The sequence below is a fragment of the Hyaena hyaena genome, unplaced genomic scaffold (genome assembly GCF_003009895.1).
Source record: "Hyaena hyaena isolate Hyena2069 unplaced genomic scaffold, ASM300989v1 scaffold_3, whole genome shotgun sequence".
Taxonomy (NCBI): domain Eukaryota; kingdom Metazoa; phylum Chordata; class Mammalia; order Carnivora; family Hyaenidae; genus Hyaena; species Hyaena hyaena.
This window is the reverse complement of record NW_024080635.1, coordinates 2,703,393-2,721,350: the sequence shown is the minus strand read 5'-3', so window position 1 is coordinate 2,721,350 and position 17,958 is coordinate 2,703,393. Positions and strand designations below refer to the sequence as shown.

General features: G+C 44.7%; 1 protein-coding gene across 2 annotated transcripts in view; it reads left to right on the top strand.

The window, feature by feature from the left end:
- ZCCHC17 (zinc finger CCHC-type containing 17) overlaps nt 1–17,958 on the top strand; it is a 52,744-nt gene that overhangs the window by 25,701 nt on the left and 9,085 nt on the right. For both annotated transcript variants that reach the window (XM_039231221.1, XM_039231231.1), the window contains exons 4-7: nt 825–925; nt 2,807–2,898; nt 10,285–10,385; nt 12,103–12,248. In XM_039231221.1, the coding sequence (XP_039087152.1) occupies nt 825–925; nt 2,807–2,898; nt 10,285–10,385; nt 12,103–12,248 (440 nt within the window). The remainder of the gene's footprint in view (nt 1–824; nt 926–2,806; nt 2,899–10,284; nt 10,386–12,102; nt 12,249–17,958) is intronic.

Below are 17,958 nucleotides of genomic sequence, written 5' to 3'. Positions count from 1 at the left end.
TACTCTCACCAGTGGGTATTGTTATTTTCTAAATATTTTTGCTAATTTAACAGGTTAAAAATAGGACCTTGTTTAGATTTTATTTTTTTCACTTGACGTCTCTCATAATTATTTTCTGTAATTGTAATTTAAATGACTGCTTACTCTTCCATTTAATTGATTTACTATGGTTTACCAAGCTAATCATTTAGGTTTTTAAAAAACTTTTATAGATAATAATACTGCAGGTATTTTTCTATACCCCTAGGTTTCTGCTTTTGGGTTTTTTTCTTTTGGAAAAATTCTAATGATGGTATTTGTGTGTCAAAGGTATAAACATCTTGATGCCCTTGCTTTCAAAGACTTTCATCAACTTATGTTTTTACTACTCTAAGTGTGGTTATTGTATCACATGTTTGATAACATTGAGCATTTTTTTTCTTAATTTTATTTAATTTTAAAATGTGTATTTTAGAGAGCGCGTGCATGCATGAGCGCGTGGGGGAGGGGCAAAGAGAGAAAGGACAGAGGGTCCAAAGTGGGCTCAGTGCTGACAGCAGATGGCCCAGTGTGAGACTCGCACTGACCAACAACTCTTGAGATCATGACCTGAGCTGATGTTGGACGTTTATCCGACTGAGCCACTCAGGCGCCCCTGAGCGTTATTTTTACAGAATATTTGTTGATTAGGCACAAAACATGATCCCAAATTGTTTTAATTTACAGTTTTAAATTAACAGACATTTTGCAATGAATCCTTCATTCCCATCTTCTCCTTACCTTGTTACTTAGAATATAAATACCAGATATACCCTGTGCTTTATTTCATTTCTTCTTGTGCCCAGGTTTGGTCCATCGAACTCACATGTCATCCTGTCGCGTGGATAAGCCCTCTGAGATAGTAGATGTTGGGGACAAAGTGTGGGTGAAGCTTATTGGCCGAGAGGTAAGGTTCTGTGCAACTTTTGTGTGGTGAGAAAGCATGAAGACAAACTAGGGGCATGGTGTTGGTATTTTAGGATGGTGAGTGTGTATATGTTACTAACTGTGGCTCATGATCTTATTTTTGAGTCCTGCCACCGTGTTCCATCCTGAATGGAAACCTGGCTGGCTGTCCTGTAAACTCAGAAGGAGCGTGGTATAAATTATAGTAAGTGTGATGCGATAAGTACGCATTTCTGACTTTCCTCCCTGAAGTCTATCCAAATGTCAGGTGGAAAGAAGAAAGAAAAAAAAAGAACCGGAAAGAGAGAAGGAAACTTAATTTCTGGAACTGGTCTTTATCATAAATCTCAGAGATTTATGAAGAACTGCCAGGCACACTTCAGTTTGGACCAGAACAAAGAAAGACACAGAGTTCACCATTACTGTCCCTAATACCTGGCACCATGCAATGTGAGGGAAGGGAGAAAGGTCTGAAGGAGCCTGTTAACAGCAACTCCCTTAAGGGTGTGCAGGCTGCAGGTGTGGGCTGCCTTCAGGAGAAATGTGAGCATACACTGAGGCCTGCCCTTCTCCCAGAGAAGGGCATGGGGGGCGGGGAGATAGGGGTGAAAGGGATGCCGTTCAGTAATATTTAAGTGCTTAACATGTACTAGTCTGAGGGATAGAAGAGCGAACCAGACACAGGTGACCTCAGCTATTACGGAGCCTATACAGAACATACCTGGAAAAGACATAAAAGTAAGCAAGCATATGTATAAAATAATCATAAATTAGGGGTACCTGGGTGGCTTAGTTCTGTTCCCCCTCTCCCCCCACTGCTTGCATGTGTGTGTTCTCTCTCTTCTTCTAAAATAAATAAGCATTAAAAAAAAAAATAATTGTAGGGGCGCCTGGGTGGCTCAGTCAGTTAAGTGTCCGACTTTGGCTCAGGTCATGATCTCACAGTTCATGGGTTCGAGCCCCGCATCGGGCTCTGTGCTGACAGCTAGCTCAGAGCCTAGAGCCTGTCTTCGGATTCTGTGTCTCTTTCTCTCTCTGCCCCTTCCCTGCTCATGCTGTCTCTCTGACTCTCAAAAATAAATTTTAAAAAATATTAAAAAAAAATGAAAAATGAAAAAAAAATTGTAAGTTATAATAAGTGCTGTAATGGGCTCAGGCTACATCAGAGGTAGATTTAGATGAAATGGTCAGCACAGGCTCCCTGAGGAACTGATACATGAGCTGAGACCTAAAGGAAAAGGCACTGGTCACGTGAGAAGCTGGGATAAGCATGTTCCAGGGAGAGTAGCTGATGCAAAGACCCTGAAATGCAGAAGGGCTGCAAGGGTTGGAGGGAGCAAAAGAAGACCAGTGTGGCTAACAGTCACCTTCATGTTTAAAAATGCTCTAAAAATAAATTTAAAAAAATTTTAATGCTCTGAAAATAAATAAAAATTTTTAAAAAGTAAAATAAATGAGAATGCTCTAGACCAAGTCCAAAGGGGGATCTAGTCCAGCCTGGAATATCTCAGAAACTCATTCTAGGCTCAGGGATCTCTGAACCAATCATTATGCTAAACTTACCTGGAAAAAGGGCATTTATTTTCTGCCCTTTCTGCCTGGCTACCTCCACAGGCCTTGAATTTCTGAGCAACCATTTCTGTCTTTCCTCCCCAGAGGGACAAAAATAAGGTAAAAACCATTTCCTACAGTTATTCTGGCACAAGGTCTATTTATTATGCTCATTTGTACCCCCGGTGTTCTGGTACAGGGTCTCACCCTTTAGAGGTGCTCAGTGTTCATTATGATGATGAAAGCTTCGATTCTTAGTTAGATAATTTTAGATCAGCAGTCTAAACGGTGTACCCTCAGCTTTTGGTGACTTTGCTTTGGTCTTTTACAGATGAAAAATGATAGAATAAAAGTCTCCCTCTCCATGAAAGTCGTCAACCAAGGGACTGGGAAAGACCTTGACCCCAACAACGTTATCATTGAGTAGGTAAAAGGTTTGGCAAGGCTAAAATCCTTCTACTTCTCAAACTACAGAATGCTGTGGTGAATCAGGGCTGACCTGGGAACTCTACCATTTATAGTCTGTGATACTGAGGAGTTAAGTAGCCTTTGTGATATTTGGATTTAGAGGCATAAAGTATAGATCACACCGTACTGTGTAGAGTTCTCGGATGGATTGCTGACATGCAGAGCTCCTAGCGCAGAAGCGCTCCATCAGTGGTTTTGTTTCCTTCCCCTTATTCTCTTTCTGCATTACCCCTTTAAGCAGTCAGCCAGCCAGCACCCATGAAGCCTCTGTTCCATGTCCCCTAGCACTGGGGCGCAGAGAAGACTGACCATGTGGGAGGGTAGGGTGATCTAGAAGCAGCACATCTTGGGATAACTGTGTTCTGAACACCACATCTTAGTTTTGTTGGCTCTTCTGACCTTTCATTTTGGAATGGAAGACTTGCTATCCATGTTGGCTAATGTCCGGTGATGCAAGGAGTTTGCTATCAGGTGAACCATGACTTTAGGGGCACCTGGGTGGTTCAGTTGGTTGAGTGTCTAACTCTTGACTGTGGTTCAGTCCTGATCCTAGGGTTGTGGCATCGAGCCCTCTATTGGGCTCTGCGCTGATTATAGAGCCTATTTGGGATTCTCTCTCTCTCTTCTTCTGCCCCTCTACCCCACTTGTGCAAACGCTCTAAATTTAAAAAAAACAACAGCAACATTATTTTATTGCTTTTGATACTGTTAAAATAGCATATTGTTTATCTCAGGTTAATCAGGTGCTCTCAGTAGCAGCTATATTATTGATTAATTTTAAAAAACAAAAAAAAATGTTTCAGGGGGATCTTGGAGAAAAGTTTGGAAACCTGTATGTTTATAGTTCTAAGCAAAATTAATTTGATGTTTATTTTGGAGAGAGAGACACACACAGAACACGAGTGGGAGAGGGGCAGAAAGAGAGGGAGACAGAATCCAAAGCAGGCTCCAGGCTCTGAGCTGTCAACACAGAGGCTCAAACTCTGGAAACTGTGAGATCATGACCTGAGCTGAAGTTGGACACTTAACCAACTGAGCCACCCACGTGCCCCATAAGCAAAACCAGTTTGGGTACATAAGAATTTTACCTAAAAGGGAGGGAATTGATATTTATTGGATATATACTATGTGCCAGGCGGTAGGCAAGGCAGTTTACATACATTTGTGTGTCTGATTCTCATGATAACCTCCAAGTGGGTATTCACTTTATGTTCCTAGTTTTGTTTGGTTTGGTTTTTTAAAGATTTTATTTTTAAGCAATCTCCACACCCAGTGTGGGGCTTGAACCCACAACCCTGAGATCAAGCATCACGTACTCCACTGACTGAGCCAGCCAGGTCCCCTGGATTCCTGAATCCTATCTTGATGCTTGGTGATAAGTAATTTGCCTGTGGTTAATAACAAATTATAGTGGGTCAAGGAGCTGAATCTCGGTCTCCTTGACATTAAAGGTAATGCCCCCCCCCTTTTTTTTAATCACATGATGCTGCATGTGACTTAGAGTTTTTTCATATTTCTGTAGTTTTGTCTCTAAATATTGACATGTTTGTAAGCCTGATTATTGACAAAATACTTTTCGGTTACAGTAGAAATGTTTTATAACTCAGAGCTCAGTAATGTTATTTTAAGTCTGGCATTTACTGATTACATTATAAGAAATTGCTTCTGCTCCAAAGAATCCTGTGCTATAGACAGACTCTTTAAAAAGCAGTGGAATTTCCCAAAGCCACCCTTATAAGGGTAAAAATGTAAAACAAGATAAAAGAGCTACCTCTGTGCTCAAAACAGGCGTAGAGAAGGACTCCCTGGTCCGGGGCTGTCCGTGCTTCTGTGTGTGGGCCATTTCTAGCAATAGCCAAGTGGCTGAGCAGTAACTTTTGTCGTAAACGAGTTCTAGAGTTGCCTCCAGGAAAGAAGCGTGCTACAGTGGAATGATAGGAGGTTGTAGGGTTAGATGTAAAGCAGAAAGGATCCTAGTTTGCTACCAGCTGCTATATGGCCTTGAGCAGACCTCCTCGTGTCTCTCAACCTCAACTTCTTCACTGTCAGTTGGAGGGAATGATGCCTACATCTAAGAAATGATGGGATGATCTCAATACAGTCTTGTTTGGAAAGAGCTAGATTAGCATCCAGTCTACAATAGAAACTTAACGGGGCGCCTGGGTGGCTCAGTCGGTTAAGCATCCAACTTCAGCTCAGGCCATGATCTCACAGTTTGTGGGTTCAAACCCCACGTCGGGCTCTGTGCTGAAGCTAGCTCAGAGCCTGGAGCCTGTTTCAGATTCTTTGTCTCCCTTTCTCTCTGACCTTTCCCTGTTCATGCTGTCTCTCTCTCTCTCTCTCTCTCTCTCAGAAATAAATAAAAAACATTTGAAAAAATGTACAATAGAAACCTAATAGATGGTGGCAACTTGTAGTTACTGTTTCTTAAAATTTTTTTTCTTTAGTGTTTACTTTTGAGTACTGAGCCTGATGCGGGGCTCAAACTCAAAAGCATGAGATCATGACTTGAGCAGAAGTCGGATGCTTAACCAACTGAGCCGCCCAGGTGCCGCAGTGTAGTTATTGTTTTAAAAGATCTCAAAAAAAAAGAAAAAAAAAGATCTCTTTGTTTTTTCTCTGTGGTTAGCACACCTTTTCTTTTGAAAGAATATGTAAGACCCAGGAGAATAGGGGATGTACCTCTTTCTTATCTCCCATCGCGCCTGATGCATAGCACTCGTTTAGCTAGTGCTTTCTTTTACTCATTTACTGAACAAATATCGTGGGCGTTCATGTTCTACATTAGGTACAATGGCAATACCAGGGTGTCTGCCTAAGGGCCTTAGGGCCTAGTGTGATGAGATCATTATGCAGATAACTTTAATACAAGGCAAATATGATAAATGCCAAGAGTGGGTTAAAGAAGAAATTCTAGGAATTAGCTTGAAGAGGACAAGTTGGTTCCAGGCCCTGATGGTTAGAAGAGAGGTTGCATTTGAGCTAGATCTAGAAGAATGGATACGATTTTGTCAGGCAGCAGGGCAGGGAGTTGTATTCCAAAAATTTTTTTTAATGTTTTATTTCTGAGAGAGAGAGAGAGAGAGAGGGAGACAGCGTGAGCAAGGGAGGGTCAGAGAGAGAGGGAGGTACAGCTCCAGGCTCTGAGCTGGTAGTCAGCACAGAGCCCGATGCGGGGCTCGAACCCACGAACCGTGAGATCATGACCTGAGCCGAAGTCAGACGCTTAACCGACTGAGCCACCCAGGTGCCCGGGGAGTGGTATTCTAGATAGAAGAAATGGGCTAAGGAAAGGCACAAGACAGGAAAACACAGGGCACATTTAGGAGTCTTGTTTAAGGAAAGGGGGAGGGTGGTCAAGTACTACAATGTCAGGCTAGAATGGTATGTTGGGGTCAGATTGTGGAGAGCTTTGACTTTACTATCAGCCAGAGTATTATTAAGTATATTACAGCCTTTGAGGTTAGAGGCTCCTGATGAGATGAATCTCTCCTGGTGTCCCATTCTCTGACGTTGCCTTCATACATGCAGTGTCCTCATGCCGTGTCCAGCCACCAGCTTGTCAGCTGCCTTTCGTTTTTCATCAATATCTATCTTACATTTCGTCCCTTCAGTCCCAGAGTGTTAAAGTGAATCTGTAAATGGAAAGGGAGAAAGGCAGTCTCCAGGCAGGTTTAGCCAGAATAGCATCATCTTTAGAAGAGTATTTATGGGGGGCCACCTGGGTGGCTCAGTCTGTTAAGCATCTGACTCTTGATTTTGGCTCAGGTCATGATCTCATGGTTCATGAGTTTGAGCCCCATGTTGGGCTCCACACTGACAGTACAGAACCTACTTGAGATTTTCTCTCTCTCTCTCTTCTCTCTCTCCCTCTCCCTCTCTCCCTCTCTCTGCCCCTCCACTCATGCTTACTCTCTCTTTCAAAATAAGTAAACTTAAAAAAAAAAGGGGGGGGATGTTTATGGTTCAGCACTATAGTTATCCATGTGCATGTCTCCCTCTGCCGCTAGGCTGTTAGCTCCTTGAGGAGAAGGACCACACTCTGTCATTTTAATGTACTTACTCCTATCACTCATACTAGCACTGATGCCGACTACTTAATAATTGAACTGGAAAAAAAAAAAGTTTAATTCAACTATGTGCTCTGGATGGATTGGAGGAGGAAACTTGGAGGCAGCAAGACCCGTGAGGGGATTATTCCTATTTCAATGTGATGTAGTTAGAAGCCTGACCAGTGCGATGACAGTGAGCACAGAAAGGGAGACGTGTTAATGACACATTTGTGGAATTGAGTATTAGGTGGGAGTTATGATTTGGCTTGCAGTGTGTTAGAACCCACAGAGTATTGGAATTGATTTTAATGATTTGAAGCTGCAACTCATAGCCACTTGAAACTCAGTTCCATAGGTAAGGACATCTGAACAGCGTGGAGTGTGTGACTTGCTCAAGTTATGTCCCCAAGATCCTGCCCTGGTTTCTAAAAAAAATTTACTGTGGTAAGAATACTTACCATGAGATCTACCCTCTGAACAAAATTTTAAGTGTACTCTATGGTATTGTTGACCAGGTGCAGTGTTATACAGCAGGGCTCTGGAACTTAGTTCATCTTGCTTACCTGAAATGTTATGCCTTTTGATAAGTAACTCCCATTTCTCTATCTACTCGCCTCACCTTGTGTTTGTTTTTTTATTTTTTTTAATGTTTATTCATTTTGAGACAGAAAGTGCAGATGGAGAAGGGCGGGTGGGGGCCAAGCATCCAAAGCGGGCTCTGCGCTGGCGGTAGAGATCTTGATGCGGGGCTCCACCTTACGAGCCGTGAGATCATGACCTGAGCTGAAGTCAGATCCTCAACCAACTGAGCCACCCAGGCACCCATTTTTTTGTTGTTGTTGTTTAAGATTTTATTTTTTAAGTAATCCGTACACCCAACATGGGGCTTGAACTCACAGGTCCGAGCTCAGGAGTCACATGCTCCACCCACTAAGCCAGCCAAGTGTCCCCTCACCTTGGCTTTTGTTACTCAAGCTTTACTCTTTGAAAGGACCCTCTCCCGTGATGCAGGCTAGACAGTGACCCCCTGTTCTTTGAGTAAGATTATCTTAGGGCAAAACCTGGGGATTTGAGCAGACATTTTCAGAACTTAAATCATATGCTTGTCTGCGCTGCCCCACTGGGCAGCCACTAAGTTATGTATGGTTATTTAAATGTAAATTAAAGTTAAATAAAATTTACAATCTAATTGTCAGTTACACTAACCACATTTTAAGTGTTCAGTAGCCACAGATATAAATATTAGTCAGCAGTACAGACATGACTTTATAGAACTTGCCCGTCATCGCATTCTGTTGGACAGAAGTAGCTAGAGGGCATGCTCGCTGTTCAGATGCGTAGGAAATAAGACACAGACTTTATCTTTGAAGTCCTGCTCAGGGTGCAGAGGGTGAGCCAAAATGTAAACAGATCTAACAAAATGATCAGAGAGTGAAATGGTGCGGGAGAACAGAAGAGTGTGCCTGTGGTAGCGGGGAACATTTTAGAAAAGATGTGTGTGAGCTGAACTGAAGAATGACCAGGACAGAATATGGGGCATCTTGGTTTTTTCAACCATTTCCTCTCTTGCGCCTGCATACCCCATGAAAGTGTTAACTGAAATATGTGAGGTGGCTAGTTTTGTTCTGTTTTGATACTGTCCTCCTGCGTTTCTCTGGGTGATGTGGCGTTTTCCTGGCAAAATATTTCTGGTTTTGCCAGACTCTATAGAGACCTGGAGAAGCTTAGGTGAAGTCAGTGTTCAAAGTTAAAGAGGCTTAGGTAAAGAAAAAATGTTTGGGGTCAAGAGCACAGAAATTTCGGCATTCATTCATTGATGCTGTTGCTTGCCAGGCCCTGGGATGAGGCGCTGGGAGAACAAACACAAGTAAGATACTGTAGGAAGGGCACGCAGCCTAGGGAAGAAGCGTCAGTGTATCAGGCTATAGGGTATGGTATGTGCTAGGACCCAAGTGTGTTTGCCTGCAGTTTGAGTTTGAAAGAGAGAGTGACCGAGGGTAACACTTGGATCGAACATTCCTGAGCACCTTCTCTGTGCAGATTCTGTGTGTTATGGTAAAGGTAAAAGAGCTGTGGCAGCTGGGGTGCTTGGGCTCTGCAGCCAGTAGGAGTGTGATTGGCAAACACACTGCGGAAAACCGGCCGGTGGTGTCTGCTGCAGCTGACGCCCCACAACCAACTGTCCCACTCCTCCCCGCGACTAGGTGTTTCCCAACAGAAATGCATGTATTTCTGTGCACCAAAAGACATGCTAAAAAGTTCTAGAAGCACTGTTCATAATAGAAACTACTCAGATGCCTGTCACCAGCTAAATACCGCAGTGCAAATCGGAGATCCACAGGTGCGCTCAGCAATACGGATGGGTCTCCCAAACAAGTGAAAGAAACCAGACAGGGAAGCGTCCATTCCATTTACATGATTTACATAATTCACAAAAATCGATAAAACTATGCTGTTAGAAATCAGAATAGGGGTTACCCTTGGGGGAGGCATGGTGGCCAGCAGGGCTTTGGAGGTGCTGGCCACCTCCTTTGTCCTTATCTGAATCCTGGTTTGCTAGGTGTGTTCAAATCGGGAAAGCCAGTCAAGCTGTATGCTTATGAACGCCTTTCCGCACGTGTATTACCTTAGTAGTACATTTAGAACCTTTCAGAAGCGCCATGGGAATGTGAACCAAGAGAAAAATTCTGGCTGAGGGCTCCGGCGAAGACCTGATAGAAGGAGAGGTGGTAATTGAGCCTTGAAATGTCTGGGGGCGGTGAGGTGGGAGGAGAGAGGGGAGGCAGCATTTCAGGATTGGGAACTGCCTGGGTAAGGAACCATCCAGAGAAGGTAAACTAAACCTCTTTGGCTGGAGCATCTCGTACAAGTCAAGATGGGGCTGGAGAGGCAGGTTAGAGCCAGACGGGGAAAGGCTTCAAGCACCAAAGTCGGGGATTTGGACCTGATTTTCAGGGAAGCCTTTGGAGGTCTTTTAAACCCTGGGAGTGACCTTGTCAGGGTTATAGGGGGCTTAGTGAGGTGAGTAATTAAATAGCTTTTTCCTCTGTGCATCGGTGAGATGAAGTTGTCTCACTCATAATTATTAATTCAGAGCCTGTCCTGAATGAAAAAAATATGTTTCATGGCACTGCTGTCACCGCTTCTCTCCCTACACCTGATACTTTTCCTTCTTTCTTCCTTCTACCTGCCAAAAAACAAAACAAAACCCCAGCATACAGCATTGCCTTCTAGTATCTCTGGCCACATCTCTTAAGAGAGCCAGCAGTCAGTATCCTCTTCGTTACAGGCAGGAAGAGAGGCGGAGGCGCTCCTTCCAGGATTACACGGGGCAGAAGATCACCCTCGAGGCTGTCCTGAACACCACCTGCAAGAAATGTGGCTGTAAAGGTAAGGTGAACCCCTGCCGTGCCGGGCCTTCTCGCCTTGAGACGGACCCTTGCTGGGTGAGGGAGGCCGCCTGGTCTGCCTGGGGCTCACCCTGCTTTAAGCCGTGGCCTCTGCTGTTATTCCTACTAGACTCTTACCAGAGTTCATGCTCTTTCTGTTTCCTTTTCGGAATGCCGGCCCCCGGGACACTGTACTGTCATCCCACTCCCCCTCTTCATGGCCGCTGCCCTGTCCAGGCAAGGTCCCCATGTAGTACGCCAGGAAGGGGGAGCGTGTTAGATTATGGTGAGCACTCTGAAGTCTTCTCTCCAAGGACCGTTACTGTTCTGCAGACATGAAGTGACTTGGAAATATCTTCCTCAAGGATCCAAGTCAGACCCTTTCTTGCTCGTCTTTCTCTCTTTAACTCCGGAGTTCTGAATACAGTACCCTGGTAGTCATACAGAGCACAGGCTAGCCCCTTCCTTGAAGCTGCCTCCTCAGGTTTCTTCCAGTCTCGGTCAGGTGTTACAGAGCTCACTCGGCCTGACGTCCCTCTCGGAGCGATCATGAGAGGGACGGCCAGCGTCTCATTTCAGAGTGACGTCAATATGTCACCCCATCTCCCTTGCCTGCCTTTTCCCCTTCTCTCTTGAATTTTCTGTAGCAGATTTGTGCCCTGATTGATGTGGTGGGGTTTAAGCCCCTACTTACCATTAATGTAGAGGGAGGAAGGAAAAAATAAAACTGGAAGAATACCTCCTCAGGGGAATTATGGGAACATTCCACATATTTGGAAAACTTCATGCTGTATTTCCCTTGCGGGCACCATCCAGCTTCTGGATTCAGAGTTGCAGAGTAGTTTACACAGGGCTTTTTAATGATCTTGTGGGTGGTCTGTGCCCCTGAAACAGGGTCTGCAGCAAGACAAAACCAGCCCCGTGGCAGCTGTTTAGGGCCCCGAGACAGCACAGTGGGCCTCGGGGGAGTGGGGTCCTCTCCCCTTCAGCTCTCGTGCACCAGGTGTTACGCGGGGCGGAGAAGAATAATGACACGTGGAATTGGGCCCAGTCAGCAGACCCAAGGTGGCTGGTCTTGGTGCAGCTAGAAGAGCAGAGGGCAGGGAGGTAGGAGGCCTTTTAGCCCCACTGCTCTCTTTGTGACCTTGAGCTACTTCTCTACTCTGGGCCTTTCTATCCTCTGCACATGTGGTGCTGGATTTGACGATCTCTAAGGCCCTTCCCAGACCTGGCTGTCCGAATGTTGAGTGCCCTCTGGTGACCACCCGTCTCTCAGCGTGTCAGCCTGGATGCGAAGGCCACCTTCCTGGCTGCCTCAGAGCTGTCTTCCTGTAGGGCTTGGCCTGCCGCTCGGCTCCCTCTGCTAGGCATTCTGCTCTCTGGAGCAACCTTTCAGTGTCACGAATAAGTTCCAAATAGATCTTAAATTACTAAACCCCTTGCTGATTGATGGAAGCACATGCCTGCTTCGTCGTGTCCTCTGCCATTTCCACAGCAGTGCCAGCGTTTCCCGCAGCTCTGGGACCGGCTGCTGGTGTGACTCTGGCTGCGCGAGCAATGCCATCATGAGGTGACAGAAAGTCTGCTCTGAACCCAGCAGCCACTCTGAGGGAACTCAGTCACACCTCTGGACTGTTTCAGGAGCCTCTGGGAGGACCTGCATGCTAAGTGGAGGGACTGCTGCCCCCCTCCTTACCCCTTCTGCCTCTCCTCTGCAGGCCACTTCGCAAAGGATTGTTTTATGCAGCCAGGAGGGACCAAATATTCTCTGATACCGGATGAGGAAGAGGAGAAGGAAGAGGCAAAGTCGGCAGAGTTTGAGAAGCCTGACCCCACGAGGAATTCTTCTAGAAAAAGAAAGAAGGTGAGTGCTGTCTTTCTTTTATTTACCGTATATTTTTGAGTTGTAAAATGAAAATGCACTTCCTGGGGCGCCTGGGTGGCTTAGTCGGCTAAACATCCGACTTTCATTTAGGTCATGATCTCGCGGTTCGTGGGTTTGAGCCCCGCGTCGGGTCTGTGCTGACTGCCAGCTCAGAGCCTGGAGCCTGTTTCAGAGTCTGTCACTCCCTCTCTCTCTGACCTTCCCCTGCTCACCCTGTCTCTCTCTCTCTCTCTCCTAGAAATAAATAAAATTTAAAGAAAAAAAAAGAAAATGCACTTCCTGCAGAGATTTTAGAAGCCCTGAAAAACATAAAGAATATTATGATCTCCTGTATCCTTTCCATCCAAAGAGACTTTTATAAGCCCTTTGGTATTTTCCAATCTTTTTGCCAGGTAACAATGAATAGATAGATAGTTACGTCTACATTTAAGCACAAAATGATAGTTGTACTCAGTCTAGTTTATATTCTCCTCTTTTCATTATACTTATCAGAATCATTTTCTCATATTTTTAAGTGTTCTTCAGAAACTTGATTTGAGAGCCACATAGGATGTTCTCCCCTGTGTCTATATGATAGTTTAATAATTTTTCTATTGTTGGATATTTTTGTTACTTCTAACCTAAACCTTTGGCCACATTTCTTACTGCTTTCTTTGGATAAATTCTAAATAAGATTACTGAGTTAAGGCCTTCAGGCTCTTGATACATTTTATCAAATTGTCTGTAATTCGTTGATCTGTATATTTTCTCCCTGGGTGGTCATATCCCTCCTAAGACTTGAGCTGTCTTGATGACTCCCTCAACCCTAACTAGTATCCCATGGGTACCTTGAACTTGGTCTCAGGGTCCATCGGACCCAGGTTTGAGGGCCTCTGTGGTGCGTACCACCCATGCCGCTTTGGGCTAACTTCACCTCCTTGATTTTCTAAGTAGGATTGTTGTGATCTTTGATGACAGTATTCCTTGCAAAGGGAGGCCCCTGCTCTCCAAAATAGAAAGCACTGATGAGTGCTCAATTAGTGTTGGCTGTCATGACTCACATTCGCGCGCGCACACACACACACAACCCACCACTATAGAAACAGCACCAAATCCCTTGTTTCTATCCTTCTATCTTGTATTGTGTTTTTTTTTTTAATATTTTTTTTATTTATTTCTAGGAGAGAGAGAGACAGTGTGAGCAGGGGAGAGTCAGAGAGAGAGGGAGAGACAGACTCTGAAATGGGCTCCAGGCTCTGAGCTGGCAGTCCGCACAGAGCCCGACGCGGGGCTCGAACCCACGAACCGCGAGATCATGACCTAAGCGAAAGTCGGACACTTAACCGACTAAGCCACCCAGGCGCCCCTTGTATTACTTGTTTTAATGACAGCGGTAACCTGCCAGAAAGAAAGCAGCACGTCATTTATTTTTCTCTCCTTTCCTTCCCACGTCTAGTCAGTCACCAAGTCCTGTTGGTGGCACCTTCCAAGCATTCATTCAGCTCTCCTCCTTCTCCCGCTCCCTCTGCCATGTTTGCATTCCCTCCCGGCTCTCACAGCTAACCTAGGGAGATGTTATTTGCCCTTCACCTCTTAGTTCCAAGCTCCAGGCTTAGGTCTAGGCATCTGATTTTTTTTTTTTTAAAGCATTTCCTTATTTACCTCACTGCTTAATTCTTTTTGTTATTATGATTCGATGCCCTCTGCTTTAACTCTGAATACTGGGGTGCTCTGAGGCTGTCTCATTACTCCCTACTATTCTCTCCCTCCTCTCTAGGTAATCTCATCTCATCCTATGGTTTTGAATCCCATTTATATGCCAATAATCCCCAATTAAGTATCTGTATCCTTATTTTTATGTAGATCTGTAATTCTATCCCTGACTTTTTCTTTGGAACTTCAAATTCAGGAAATCCAAATGTCTAGGGGCGCCTGGGTGGCTCAGTCAGTTATGCGTAGACTCTTGACTTCACCTCAGGTCGTGATCTCATGGTTGATGGGTTTGAGCCCCGCATCAGGCTCTGTGCTGACAGTGGATCCTGCTTGGGATTCTCTCTCCTCCTCCTCCCTCTGCCTCTCTCCTACTCTCTTTCTCTTTCTGTCTCAAAATAAATAAACTTAAAAAAAAAATTTCTAACCATCTATTTGTCATCTCCATCTAATTGTCGAGCTTGAATCAGGCTTAACACACCCCAAAACTCTTTTTTATTTATTTTTTTTGGGGGGGAGGCACAAGTGAGCGAGGGGCAGAGAGAGAGAGAAGCGGGGCTCACCCAAAGCAGGGCTCGTGTTCACCCGAAGCGGCGGTTCAACTCCGGAACCGTGAGCTCGTGACCTGAGTCCAAGTCAGTTTGATGACTGAGACCCCCAGGCGCCCCACCCCAAAATTTTTCTACCCAAATTTTTGTACCCCAGTTTTTCAACCCAAAACTGCTCCTTCCACCTTCTGCCCTATCACAGTGAATAGATCACCAGTCACTGAGTTCCTCAAGGCAAAATCTACAGCCTTTGGGTTTGGTGACTGTTGTTTTCTTAAAATTGTGGTAAGATATCCATAACATAAATTTTGCCATTTTAACCACTTAAAAAAATTATTTTGGTTTTATTAAATAATCTCTGCACCCAGTGTGTGGCTTGAACTCAGGACCCCGAGATCAAGAGTCCCATGCTCTTGCCACTGAGCCAGCCAGGCGCCCACCATCTTAACCATCTTTAAGTTATAGTTGTTTGGCATTAAGTACAGAACGTTGAGCAGCCATCACCGATGCCCATCGCCCGCACCGTTCATCGTGCGAACTGAAACTCTGTACCCATGAAACACTATCTCCTCATTCTCCCTCCTTGGCACTTGGGAACCACCATTCTGTTGTCACCTGGGAAAAGGGGCAAAACTGAAACAGAACCAAAGCCTTTATTTGGGGGTCTTAGAATTGCAATTTGGAGACCACCAGTTTTGGAATAACCAGAGAAGTTAGTTAGGGAAAGCAAGGGGTTGTTATGAGAGAGAAGGAAAGGGTGATTACAGGATTCAGATAAAGAAGAGACCCTGCTAGTTTGGCGCTGACCGCCTGAGCCACTTCTGACGACTATCTGTTTGATTATTTCATTTGTGCAACTGGCCCTGGTGTGTATTAATTAACTTTAGTCTCCTCATATGATCTGAATACATCAGTTTGCATGTTGAAATTTTATGAGCAACTGCTTGTAAAACAGTTGACACTTCTGTCCTAGTTCAAGAGTTCATCAGTTTGGGAACAGAAAAGGAGCTTCGAAATGGAGTCTCTTATGTCCAGAAATTTCATACAGTTGCTGCCACTTTCTGTCCCTAGGAATGAAACTACCGTAGGTGCCTCAGATAAGTGGGATCCGCAGTATTTGTCTTTTTGTAACTGGCTTCTTTGACTTAGTAAATTTCCCTGAGAGGTCATCCATGCTATAGCATGGGTCATTTTCCTTCCCTTTTAAGACTGAGTAATATTTCATTGTGTACATATACTACATTTTGCTTATCCACTCATTTGTCACTGACCTTGGGTTGCTTCCACCTTTTGGCTATTGTGAACAATGCTGCTGTGAACAATAGTTGTACAAATATTTCTTCAAGGCCTGCTTTCAGTTCCTTTGGGTATATACCCAGAATTGGAGTGGCAGGATTGTGTGGTAATTCTGGTTAGGAACCGTTGTACTGTTTTTCACAGTGGCTGTGTCATTTCACATCCTTCCCAGTGGTGCACAAGGGTGCCATTAGGGTGTAGCGTTTGATGACTGTCATTTAGGTAAGAGTAGATGATGGTGTCGCTCAGTTGTTCAGTTCTTCTGTGTCCTTTCTCATTTTCTTCTCTTTTAAAAAATTTCCAAGAAAAGGGTTAATATCCAGTCAGACCATGTGTCTTCCTATTTAAAATCCTTCGGTGATTTTCTCCTGTGCTTAAAATCCAGACTGCTTCTTTGAAAGCAAACTGTCACTGGGTGTTGTATGGAAACCAATTTGAATTATATCTAGCTAAAGCTTTGTTTCGTCTTTGTGGTGTCCTTATTTTTATTTTGAGAGAGAGAGTACGCGCACAAGCAGGGGAGGGGCAGAGAGAAGGAGAGACAGAATCCCAAGCAGGCTCTACACCATCAGCGCAGAGCCGGATGCTGGGCTGGAACTCACAGCCTCGTGAGATCATGACGTCTGAGGCAAAATCAAGAGTCAGACACTTAACCAACTGAGCCGCCTAGATGCCCCTATGTATTTATTTTTATAGTTACCTTCTATTAGCAGCAAGGGATGCAGTCTTTCAATTTATAGTTGTTTTTTTAAGTAAAACTTCTTTTTTTTTTTTTTTTTTTTTTTTTATATTTTTCATTTCTTTCTAGGAGATAGAGAGAGACAGCGTGAGCAGGGGAGGGTCAGAGAGAGAGGGAGTCACAGACTCTGAAACAGGCTCCAGGCTCTGAGCTGGCAGTCAGCACAGAGCCCGACGCGGGGCTCGAACCCACGAACCGCGAGATCATGACCTAAGCGAAAGTCGGACGCTCAACCGACTAAGCCACCCAGGCGCCCCGAAGTAAAACTTCTTAAAGTAAAAAGAAGAGTAATAAGATTTTAAGAAAAATTTTAACTGAAAAATTAGCAGTGTGTTAACACATGGAATAACAACTGTGGTAATAGGGGCGCCTGGGTGGCTTAGTCGGTTAAGCGTCTGACTTTCGCTCAGGTCATGATCTCACGGTTCGTGGGTTCGAGCCCCGCGTTGGGCTCTGTTCTGACTGCCAGCTCAGAGCCTGGAGCCTGTTTCAGAGTCTGTGACTCCCTCTCTCTCTGACCCTCCCCTGCTCACGCTGTCTCTCTCTCTCCTAGAAATAAATAAAAATATTAAAAAAAATAGCTTTAAAAAAAAAAAAACTGTGGTAATATTATAGGAATGACTGGCACTTGGAAAACACTGATTTAGAACTGTGGGGATATTTTTTTGTTCAGTACTGTTCTCCTGCTGTGAACCAAAGACCTAGAAACTTACAGAAGCCCCTACTTCCAGCACTGCCTTCTAGGAGCTTCTGCAAACCGTCAGCACTGCCACATTCAGCCTTGCTCCCTCACAGAGGCAGCTCCAGACCCATCTCGCCTGCAGTGTTTGCTTTTTTTTAAATTTTTTTATTTTTTTAAACGTTTTTACTTATTATTGAGAGACAGAGAGAGACAGAGCATGAGCAGGGGAGGGGCAGAGAGAGGGGAGACACAGAATCTGAAGGAGGCTCCAGGCTCTGAGCTGTCAGCACAGAGCCCGACACAGGGCTCGAACTCATGAACCAGGAGGTCATGACCTGAGCCGAAGTCAAGGTGCTTAACCGACTGAGCCACCCAGGCGCCCCTGTATTGCTTATTTTTTAACACAGGGCTTGGCCTTACATTCCTTTGTTTTTCATGCTAGTGTTTCTAGAGGCTTCTTCACAGAAGTCTGAGGAGTTGATTTAAAAAGGGAAAAGAGGGGCGCCTGGGTGGCTCAGTCGGTTAAGTGTCCGACTTGGGCCCAGGTCACAATCTCGGTTCGTGAGTTCAAGCCCCACTTTGGGCTCTGTGCTGACAGAGCTGGAGCCTGCTTCAGAGTCTGTGTCTCCCTGTCTCTCTGCCCCTCTCCTGCTGGTACTCTGTCTCTCCCTCTCTCAAAAATAAATAAAATATTTAAAAAATAAATAAATAAAAATAAAAGTGTCCTTAAGTAAT